This window comes from Eptatretus burgeri, chromosome 5, assembly GCF_056783735.1.
Source record: "Eptatretus burgeri isolate ZD-2024b chromosome 5, Ebu_testis_v1, whole genome shotgun sequence".
Classification (NCBI taxonomy): domain Eukaryota; kingdom Metazoa; phylum Chordata; class Myxini; order Myxiniformes; family Myxinidae; genus Eptatretus; species Eptatretus burgeri.
Window position 1 is genome coordinate 46,759,374 of NC_140965.1, and position 12,260 is coordinate 46,771,633.

At 38.8% G+C, this 12,260-nt stretch overlaps 1 protein-coding gene across 4 annotated transcripts in view; it reads left to right on the top strand.

Annotated features, from left to right (window-relative positions):
- LOC147026370 (sodium/potassium-transporting ATPase subunit beta-1-interacting protein 3-like) overlaps window positions 1-12,260 on the top strand; it is a 298,816-nt gene that overhangs the window by 151,023 nt on the left and 135,533 nt on the right. For all 4 annotated transcript variants that reach the window (XM_085881744.1, XM_085881745.1, XM_085881746.1 and 1 more), the window contains one exon: window positions 7,808-7,945. In XM_085881744.1, the coding sequence (XP_085737870.1) occupies window positions 7,808-7,945 (138 nt within the window). The remainder of the gene's footprint in view (window positions 1-7,807; window positions 7,946-12,260) is intronic.

Here is a 12,260-nt window from a genome sequence, read left to right on the forward strand (position 1 = left end):
GAGTGGTTCCGTAAGAAGCATCTCAAGGTCCTGGAGTGGCCGAACCAGTCTCCAGACCTGAACCCAAGAGAAAATCTTTGGAGGGAGCTGAAAGTCTGTTACCCAGCGACAGCCCCGAAACCTGAAGTCTTTGGAGGGAGCTGAAAGTCTGTGTTGCCCAGCGACAGCCCCGAAACCTGAAGGATCTGGAGAAGATCTGTATGGAGGAGTGGGCCAAAATCCCTGCTGCAGTCTGTGCAAACCTGGTTAAGAACTAAAGGAAACGTCTGATCTCTGTAATTGTAAACAAAGGTTTCTGTACCAAATATTAAGTTCTGTTTTTCTGATGTATCAAATACTTTTTTCATGCAATAAAATGCAAATTAATTATTTAAAAATCATGCAATGTGATTTTCAGGATTTTTGGTTTAGATTCAGTCTTTCACAGTTGAAGTGTACCTATGATAAAAATTACAGACCTCTACGTGCTTTGAAAGTGGGAAAACCTGCAAAATCGGCAGTGTATCAAATACTTGTTCTCCCCACTGTATATGTATGAATACTTATATATATATATATATGTATACATATATGTATATATATATATATATATATATATATATATATATATATATATATATATATATATACATGTATATTTACATGTATATATACATGTGTATATATTTATATATATATATATATATATATATATATATATATATATATATATATATATATATATATATATATATATATATATATATATATATATATATATATCAAACCTGGTGTTGGTGCAGTGGTTAGGGCTGCAGCTTGGGATCCAAAAGGTCCTGAGTTCAAGCCCCGTTGGGCCACTGAATTAATACACCAGGGGGTTGACTCAGCCTGTCATCCTTCCGAGGTTGGTGAAATGAGTACCAGTATACTGGGCCGGTGTATACCCCGGTTAAAATAGGTGTACCTTATCCCTGTGTCGTAAGAGGCGACCAGGGTTGCGTCAGGAAGGGCATCCGGCGTAAAACATGTGCCAAATCATTATGTGGATCATAACGGATGATCCGCTGTGGCGACCCCTAACGGGAGCAGCTGAAAGAAGAAGAAGAAGATATATATATATATATATATATATATATATATATATATATATATATATATATGTATATACATTGAAGAGAAAAGGTTTTTTTGAGCAAATTTACTCCTTTTTGCAAATCTGTGAAATTATAATGAAGGAAATTGCTTAAACATCGCCTTTTGTCAGGCCACATAATTGTGACAAATAGATATCCATATCATTGCCGACTCAAGCAAATTTGTCATTTTTGATTCCCTTGTAGGTGATTAATTTTTTTCTGTTGTTTGTGCATGTATTTGTCATGCTCCATGTGGCCTTGGGAAATTGTTCATTTTCATTTGGCTGTTTTGTAGAGTTGATCGTTCACAATTTTTTTTGCTGCTTTGCATTATTTAGTACACATTCAATTTACTCTGAACTTGATTTTGTTAGCAATGATATTTACCACGCATATTGAAAGCCAATTTTATTTTAATGTTCAGTTTCTTCCTCCTCTGCTGATTTGGATGAGGTGATTGAATTATGCTGCAGTCTTTGCTACAGAACAAAAAGACCATTATTACACAATTTCGGAACGAGCCTCAAAGTTATTTTAATGTCCTACATCCTGTGAAACATCATAGGAAAGTAAGTGCATTACCTGGCAATGATTGACGAGCTAATGTGAATTTTAAACTGTTATCATCATGCATTAATGGACTCTTACTGCATACTTACATTATTTTACACTACTAGATTTCCACAACTGATGCCACAGTGGTAATTTATATTAACCTGTGGATTTGAACCTAGGCCAGAATACCTCAGATGAGAGTATGTATACCTCTGGTCGAGACTATCCTGCCAGTCCTTACTTTGATTACTAATATGCGGAATTAAAATGAAATGTTATTTTATGTGGTCAGAATTACTATTTTTGTTTTTTATTCTTAGGTCAGAATATTGTACCATACTCTGTTTCAGAGAGTTGGTGCTTCTGGAGCAGTTTCCTGGCAAGGGTGATATGTTCCACTCAAATTCCGCTATCTCATTTGCCAATGAGATATTTGGTTTGCCATTGCCTTCCCAGCAGTAGTTTGGGTGGGAACTTGTAATTTTTTCAGTGTGCTGGCGATATCTTGCCTACTCTTTGCGAAGGACACCGTGGGATCTTTACTGTTTACTAATGGCAGCAGACATGACACCAGCAGAGGGACAGCACACACATTGATGAATCGCCCTGCCTGTGAAACACCCGGATGACAGTTTATAGCTGGTTCAGGATTCAAACCCAGACTAGACAGCTTTGAGGTGAGTGTGCAATACTAGTGTCTAGGCCAAGTTTATAGCGAGGTCAAGATTCTAACTGAGACTAGACATCTTAGAGTCAAGTGTGCATACTTCTAGGGTCTAGGGCTGTAGTCCATCCTGCCAGCCCTGAATTACTATGGGTTAACTATAATGCAAACCTGCTCTTCCCACACACACTAATTACTGTCTCTCCACTTTGGAATTAGGTTTGTGATTGAAACCTTGAATAACCAATGAGGACAGAGACAGTGGATGTGGCTAAATTATACTTGTTGTTAGTTGTTTAAAAGCTTCGCTAGCTTTGCTGCAGGTACAGGACCACACCCAACAATGGACTCTAGCTCATAATGGAACATTTTCTGGTATTTTGTGATAATCAATGAGATATTCATTTGCCAAACAAACAAAGCATTATCTCCACCATAATTACAGCATGCCAGAAGGCATAATTTCAGCACAGCAAGGAATCACAAAATTGTTTTTATTCGGGATGATTTTCTCAACATGTGGCAAATCATTCCGTCGTGCGAGCAGACATCAATGAGGTCTGAATTTGAGCAGAACATCTCGGATTTCTAATGTTTGGCTTTCAAACTGTCCCACACCTTGGCCACAGTCTTCACCATAAAGCTTAATATAAGCGAATTGACTCTCAGAGAGGATTTTCCTCAAAGACAAGTGCTTTTAAATCCATTAATAAAAAATTCAAGCAGCTTAATATTATCAGCACCAGACCATGTGTTTCATTCTCCAGTTCCAATTCCTCACTGCATTTGGCCGACAATGGGATGTGCTGCTGCTGTTTGCTTTTTACTTTTGTTTGATAATACGAGCAATTTTTCCTTGTCCATCTTCACGATTCACATTTTGCACTTGGTTTTTATGGAAATGTGACATTTTATTATTGTGAAGCTCTGAACATCATTGCCAGTGCCCCTTCAAGAGACTGAAGCATAGACAAGTCGTTGGTCTTGATCTTCTCCCATTTCTCATCCATTCTGGCAACCACTGCTCTTTCTTCGTCTTGATCCTCTTAAGCTCTTCCAGGACACGTGTGTTGATCCGATAACCCCATTCTTGCCTCGGTTAGCTTTTCTAATTCCAAGCTCTCTGCTCACCAAAAAACTCCTTTATATCCCTTCGTTCTTTCCCATGCAGTCATCTCCCTGTTTATGTCCGGTCACGGTCGTCGCTTCAGTGCGTCAAGGTGGAAGTGCGTTTTGGCCCCTCTTTCACGAAACGATTTTCCAGGCTTGACATTCGACGAATAGTTCGGGCAGGAATTTATTCATGGTGCTGGCGATGGCTCACCTACTCTTCAGGAATGACACCGTGGGATATTTAATGTCCACTAAGTAATGCCGGAAGATGGAACACCAGTTTAACGTCCATCCGAGGGGCGGCACATACACAATGTTGAATCGCCCTGCCTGTGAAACACCAGGATGACAGTTTATAGCTGAGTCAGGATTCAAACCCAGGCTAGACAGCTTAGAAGCAAGAAATCGTCATGCTTGTGCCGTTGAGTATTCCTTTCGACAGTGAAATAATTTGGAAACACAGGCAACAAATTAGAGACTTTCTGGGAATAGAACATCCCATCCCCCAACCACAAAGCTGCTCGAGAAATATAGCACTTTTATCACTGGGCCTTGGCAGCATGCTTGCTTCTTCAATGTACTCTGAAGCCCCTGAGACATGTGGCTTGCATTAAGAGGCATTGCCATCGTATAGTACTGTCTGTGCCCTTCCCTGCTGTCTACAAGAAAGAAATCTGGCTTGCAATAGCTCACAAGGCACGTAGTTAGTATGACATTGTTTTTAATACATCAAATTTAGACTCAAGAATGACGCTCATCTTCTCAATACCTGTACATGACTGTGTGCACATGTGCAAATGGAGATTGCAAGAAGAATCACAGCTATAACGAGAAGGGAACTTGATGAAATACATATCTCCACCACACAATGCCTGATCCACAAGACCATATCGGGTACAATACATTTTTGAAATATCATGCGATTTATCGTTTGTGGCCCTCTCTCTCAATGGTGAAGAATGACTTTAGAAATTAAATAATTCTCGTATCCTGATCCAGATTTAGATATTCACCAAAACCGAATCAATTCATCCTTGTCACTTACCCAACCTGTCCACCAACTTTCATTCCAATCAGGCGACAACTTTTTGAGATGTCCTGCACACAAACAGACAAACAAACAAGAAAGAGACAGTGCAGATCACGGTACTTGTAAAATCCATCCCCATCTCCATACGTTGCAATGGATACATCATATTTTCCATTTCAGTTAGATTAAAATTGACAATGTTCATCAAAGCTCAGGTCCATTGGATGAAAATTGATTATTTTTCAGATTGAAATTGATGATTTTAGAAGTTTGACCTTGAGTTGACCTTTCACCTTTTTACTTCAAAATTAGTTGGTTTCCAAATTCAATGATGCACTCTGCAATTGATGCTCAACTCCCAGGTTAATCAGATGAAAATTGATGATTTTTCAGATGAAATTTGATGATTTTAGAAGTTTGGCCTTGAGTTGACATCTTGATCTCAAAAATAGTTGCTTTCCCAATTCAGTGGTAGAATATGCAAATCCTGTTCAACTTTCAAGTTAATAGGATGTAAATTGACGATTTTAGAAAATTGAACTGAAGATGATCTTTGACCTGAAAATCAATAGGCTTCTCAGTTGAGACTATCTCTACAACTTGGAAAAGTTTCATGACAATCGGTTTAGAATTTTTACCTGTAGGTGATTGACAAACGGACAAACACGCAAACAGAATAACAAAATTGATTGACCAATATACTTGAAAAATCTTCCATTTTGCAAGTAACAAACAGGCAAACAGGGGTGAAAACATTTCATCCGAACCAGTGACCAACTTTTTGAGATACCCTGCACACAAATAGATTAACAAACAAACAGACAAACAAACAAGCAGTCATAGACTGGTACTTTCGAAATCGTCAACTTGACCTCTGACCTTGTCTAATAAAAGCTGTCTCGAGAGAAGGTAGCGCCGCAAACCAGAAGTTTCTACGATGATTCTGTACCAAACCATCAAAAATCGTAACGTTGACATAAGCAAAAATCTCCATTTCTCCATGCAATTATTTAATATTATTTTATCAAAGTCACAAAACCGTAATAGTCGGCCGTCCACCAACAATCTTTACATAATCCGACGGCTTAGTGAGTCAGGTATGCGACGATAACCTTTATTGGGATAAAAAAATGACTTTTAAACACCATCTTTATCAAAAACACCGTCAGCGCGCACACGCAAAACCTTTACATGACTCAACGACTCATCTGCTCGAGCGCGCTGCACCACGTGACGAGCCGTGACGCGGCGAGTGAAATATTTTTTATACAATCTTAAAACATCTCCAAAACATCTGATTTTCCCAGAATTTCGACAACCGAGTGTTAAGCGTCCTAAGCAATCGCAAAAACCGAAGACAAAATTAAAATCGAAGTTAAAACGAACTTGTAATGTCGACCGAAGCAAAAATACTCCATTTCTCCACATGAATTTACGGAATTATGTTTGACCTCACTGTGACCTTGACCTTTGACCGATTTTGACCAAAATCTAATCAGCGCTAGCCATCACCCTCCTGAGTCACGTGGTGTAATTTGACATTGGTAGCTTCTTCTGTTCTCGAGTTATTGTGCCTACAAACAAGCAAACAAACACACAAACAGAATACGGAAGCCATCAATATACTTACGAAATCTTTAGATTTCGTAAGTAATAAACAAACAGACAGAGAGGGGTGAAAACATAACCTTCGGTGGTGGAGGTAATAAAGTTAATTATTTTGATATCTGTGAGGTCAGCCATAATTCTCTATCCTGGAGGCTTTTTGCTGAAAGGCCTACTTCTTTTTTTTAATAAACCAAGATCCCCTTTTTTAATTTTTTATTTTAATTTATTTAATTTTCATAATTCTTTTTTAATCATAAACATGCTTCTCGAGGAGTGTCTGTTCCAAAAGGTCGTACTTTTATTTGCTCTCACAGTGACTATGTGCAGTAAATATGAACTTATCTTTCAGTGATTTATGTGATTAAACAATAATTCGAAAAGATTATAAAGTTGTTTTTTTTAACAGAACTTGGGTTTCATTTCCAGTATATCACTTAACCATTTCTCTAAATGTTTGTGTAGTTATTTAATTATTTTCACTTTTCTCACGAAATTCACCATTGGCATGTCTGATCTATATATTTCATACACGAAAATGGTAGAATCTTTGACTATTCCCTTTTTCCTATCCCCTCAACACTGTTTTCCCTTTTCTCAATTCACCTTTTTTCAATCCTGACCCCCCCCCTCAATCCCCACCTCTTCCACATTTCTTTCCCTCTGCCACCAAAGGCAGATAGAGGTTATGTTTTCACCTCTGTCTGTCTGTCCATTTGTTTGTCTGTCAACAGGATATGTCGAAGTTATGCATGGACTCGGACAAAACTTGATGGACAGGTTGTGTGTATGACGAGGACGAATTGATTAGATTATTAATGTACCGTTAATGTGAAATTCAACATTAAAAAGACGAAGGAAAACAGCAACTGCTGGAGCGACTGAAGTTGGGTGTTGCCAGAAACAACGATTTTTCTATATTTTTCTGAAATTGAAATGAAAGTAATTGAGAAGGCACTTTCTTCCACATTAAGTGTACTTCTGTGTCATTATATGTATAGTTTGTACATTTTCTGTCAATGTAAGTCTGATTTTGAATTTAAAAAATGCTAATTAAAAAAACAAAAATTTTGATTATATTTTTTTCCTTAAAATTGAGATAGCATAAAAACTTGACCTGATTGAGTGAAATTAGATACATTTCTGAATTCAGCATGCAAAAACATATGGGAACTGTTGAGAAAAACTAGACATCTGAAAAAAATATTTCAAATGCAGCCCAGTGATCTATTCAATCCTGCACTAACATTATCGACCTAATTCTCAGTGATTGTTGTTTTGAAAACTTTGGGCCACAGACTTGTTCAAATAGCGGGTATCATAAAGATGCTTCTCGAGGAGTGTCTGTTATCAATTTAAAAACCAATTTAAATGTATCAATTAAAAAAAAACAACGCATGCTTGTTGATAAAACATTTGAGATTCATGTCATTTTGATTTATGAGGTGGCTGAGGAAGATTGTAAAAACACGTTTATATCATACCAATGCAAGATTAAGAATGCTTTTTGCATGACATGACAGCATTGTTAATTTGAATTAATTGGTGAAGGTGAGGATGAGCTTTCGGTTCTGCAATGGAACAGCGATGAAATAAAGTTGTATTTCATCACATGCATTATTTTATCTCGATCCGTGACTGTACATATCAAGTACATGCATTGAACAAGGTTTTCGTTTGTTATCGAGCAATTGCTAAATAACTTTGCCTCTTGCCTTTCAGGTGACTGCCCTAGAACGGCAGGTGTTTGACTTCATGGGCTACCAATGGAGTCCCATTCTCTCCAATTTCATCCACATCCTCGTGCTTGTTTTGGGTGTCTTCGGCACAATGCAGTATCGCCTGCGTTATCTCATTGCAGTGAGTATACGTACCACGACTTGCTCTCCAATTTGAGTGTTTAAGAAATAAAAAATCATTTTCATCAAATCAACTTATGTTTGTCACATCCATTTCTTGGGTCTTGGTTAAGCTTGTATTATGTAGATTACAATAAGAGCCAAGTCCATTATGCAAGAAGGTTTTACATGTGGATTGATTGATTGATTGATTGATTGATTGATTGATGTAGTTGTACATGCAGCCTTTGGCCGCATCATTTTCTAGGGGCGTGACTGTACTGCTGATGCAACGCCCCCTGTTACCAGTAAGCTGGTAATCATTTTGCCAACCTCAAGAGGACAACAGGCTGAATCAACCCACCTGGTATTGATTCAGTGGTTAAACAAGGGCTTGAACTTAAGACACCAGGATCTTAAGCCAACCACTTTAACCGTTAAGCCAACACCAGGCTACCATGTGGATTTTGTCTCAGTTTGAAATATGTTTGTACGTCTTCTTTGAATGGCTGTGAAACACATTGGGCTTCATACTAATCGGCCAAGTGTGAACAAGACATGGTTGCTGGGGAAGTACTGGGAAATCCTTTATTCGGTTTGATGTTGCATTTTGTTTTTTGTTTTTAGACACGAGGACACAAAGTGAACAAGAAAAAGAGCCATTAGAGATTGCAAATAATAATTGCCAGGACTTGTTTTTTGTGGTGTTTGTTAAGTTTTGTGTGGTGCATTTTGTGTGGCGTTTGTGTACTGGTGTGTTAGGTAATTAATAAGAGACATAGTTATAACTGCACTTTATAACTGCTGGCAGTGATGACCGGATACCGAGACGTCCTGCTTTCATTGGACACCTGACCCTGACCAATGACGTTTTTCATTATTATTCATTTGAATTTAGAATGGGATTAAAATAAATTAAATTCAAATCAAATGGAAGATCACCTTGGTACAGTCCTGCATTGGAGTCATCAGAAGGAACCCAAACAAGCAAAAAGCAAAGATGAAGTCATCATGAGGAACCTGGATACAATTTGCATTTCAGCTGCTGCTACTCTACCTTCAAATCTATCCTGGCACAGCCAATTGAGCCTTAAAAAATAAATAAATAAATAAATAAAAAAGAACATCAAAAATAAAAGATAATTCTGGCTGCCAGACCATGTGGCCAATCAAGTTGAAATTTAAAACATGTATTCCCCATCTCTACTAGATCATAATTGTGAAGTTTCACGTTAATTCAGCAGTTCCAGAGAAAACATTATTTTTTTTTTCCAATCCAATATGGCGGCCAAATCATGTGACCTATCAATTATTCCTTCACAACCATGTACACCCAAAGCTTGGGGAACATTTGTGTGAAGTTTCCCCTCTATCTGTCCAGCCATTTTGGAGAAGATGATGTTTATTAGATTTTAGAGAAATCTGCTATGGCTGCTAAACCATGTGACCGATGACGTCATATGTGTGAACATTTTGTTCCTCATGGATAGGCGGTCATGCATGTAAAGTTTCGCCTCGATCTGTTCAGCCACTTCAGAGAAGAATACTTTTGAAGGATTTCTTTCTTTAAATAATATGACTGCTGAGTCACTTGACCGATGATGTCATCAATTTTTTTCTGTGCACCATTTTATCCTGAGATGACCCTCAAAAAATTTCATACTGATCAGATGTAGCATTTTACATATGCAATTATGATGTCATAATGAAGGCACGTATGATGTCATTAAAAAAAACGAATACATATTCCTCATGAGGAGTGCCTGCTGTGTGCCAAGTTTCAATTTTTTTCCTTGGTGCAGTTTCAGAGATACAGAGGTCCATTTTTTCCATTTTTCCAACGTGGCTACCACAACACATGACCTATGACATCATAATTATCATTAAAACATTCTGCATGAGTAGTCGCACCAATGGTGAAAATTTTGTCAATACAACCAGCGTTTGCGGAGAAAAACACGAAAGTTCTGTGCGGACAAACAAACAAACGGATCCAAATGCAATACCCTCTCCTTTGGCGAGGGTAAAATATTACAATGGTCTAGTCTCGTAATGTTTTTTTTAATTATTATTATTATTATTATCAATTTCACTTTTTTGGAAACAAAATTTAGGCTCTTGGAAGAGTGAGGAGAGGGTAAAATGGTAACATAGTGGGGCCACAGTTGGACATGACAAATGAAGAAAAGAAAGAAGTGGAAAAGAAGAGACAGAGAGAGGGTTAATGGAGACGAAAAATAGCATGGGTATGGATGAGGTGATGCACTTTTTGTTTGAAACTGCAGGGAAGAATGTGATTGGACAGTCTCTGGATGGCAGTACAACAAATCAGAGAAATGAGAAAGAAGATATTCTATTGGAGAAGGATGGAAAGCCAGGATTTTGGGAGTTCAATCAGGAGGGGGTTACTGGAAGAAGGCATGCATCCTGGGGGATCTGGGAAATAAGAGGGTTGAGAGAGCAGAGGAAGCTACACTGGAGATGTGTTGAAATAAATATAAAATAAACAGAGGCCACCATCCTGCCTGTGTGATGTAAGAGCAACGTGTCTTGTGCTTTGGCTTCATTGCATCGATGCCAATAATGCTGGGATCTTTAGATTCTATAGAATTCAGGAGGGACAGTTGTGGTGCTGGGGTGCCAGACCACAGGGGAGAGCAGTACTCCATTGAGCTACTAACAAAAGCCTCATGGGCAGTGTGTAGTTCTGATTTACCAAGGAAAAACTTGGATTGATGGAGGATGCCCAGTCGGCGACTGGCTTTGGAGGCTGTATTTTGAAGCACAGCAGTGGTTACTTATGCAGAGCTTGATTCTACCAGATTCCGCAGACTACTATTATTATATCTCATTACAAAACCCTGGTGGATAGAGCTCATTATCCTTGGTCGACAGTCTATCATCAATGGGGTGGAGGCACTATTTGTTGGCTTGAAGCGGTCTAGTAAACGCTTCCCAGCCGTTTTTGTACTGTGAAGAGACACACTTCCTCTATTGTCTTGTTTCAGTGCAAGGGGCTGGTTGTTCTGTTGGAGGAGCATGAGTTATTGTTATATTCATGGGAATCGAGCCTTATGTTATGACAACTTGAGTCTGACCACTCTGAAGGGTACATGTTAAAAACATGCTGAAAGTCATGGCTGTCCGATAGGAAAAGATCCCGAACTCGAAAATAATGCATTAATAGTCTGATCTATCAGTGGGTGTAAAATGCTGGGGTAGCTGTACTTCCATGGACATTCATGGATGGAGTTCCATGCATCTACTTCTAGTTGCTCTCCCGAGGCCATCAGGGTGCCTCTGCTACTGCTGGGGGTTCACTTGGACTCTTGATATCCCTATTGCGGTCTTGCACATGACATGCAGATTTCTAAACTAATGTTCCTTCTTCCTCTATATCTTCTAATACCATGACTTCAATCCAATGAAACCTGTTCTCAGCATGCATTCTGAGTCTCGCACCAAGGATACCTAAGTCCAAGCCACTAAGTATATTCTTTGCTAATATCAGGGGGGTTCATGGCAATTTCTTTGCGTCCAATCCGTATTACAATTGAAACCTCCAGATCTGCTTGCTCTCTGTGAAACTCATCTCCACAGTGAGGTGTTATCTGAATCTTTAGTAGTACCTGGCTTCATCCACCATGGACTTGACTTGCACCTCCTCATCACTTGGTCATGAGGTCCCCTCGTGGATATGACACAAGAGTTCATGTGCTTTCGCCTGGCTCTTTTTCATTCCATTGTCCTATATTTTTTTGTATCCATTGAAACCTGTTTCAACCGTATCCATCTCCAACACTGACAATATTGATATGGCTCTTTCTCAACATCCAACTGCTGATATTGTGGTCTTTTGAGACTTTTGAAGTTCATCACAAAGAATGGTTAGTCCACTCTCACTGCATAGATGCTCCTGGTGTCGGTGCATTTCATTTTGCCGTGTCGCATAACCTTCCTCAGATAATTTAAGTTCTTACTCAAATTCCTTATTGCGTTACTGATACCAGGTATGTTCTTTTTCTACTTTTGTGCTGATATCCTGGGGATTTTAAGGCAAAAATTCTCCCCCCCCCCCTCTAGGAAACTCTGATCAAATTTCAGGTTTCTTACTTCTCACAATCAACTGTTGTTCATCCCGCCCGTCTAACTGTCTTCCAACATACGCATGGTTGACTGCGATGGCTTGTGTTCTTTTCTTGCTGTTGTTTACTGAAACAACCCTTTTTCACAAACCACCTGGGGCTGCCAAGGAAGTTACTGAGTGGATCCATGTCAGCATGGACCTCTTTATCCCTTCTCAGACCTACCAAGTGAAACCACACTCTCAGCCATGG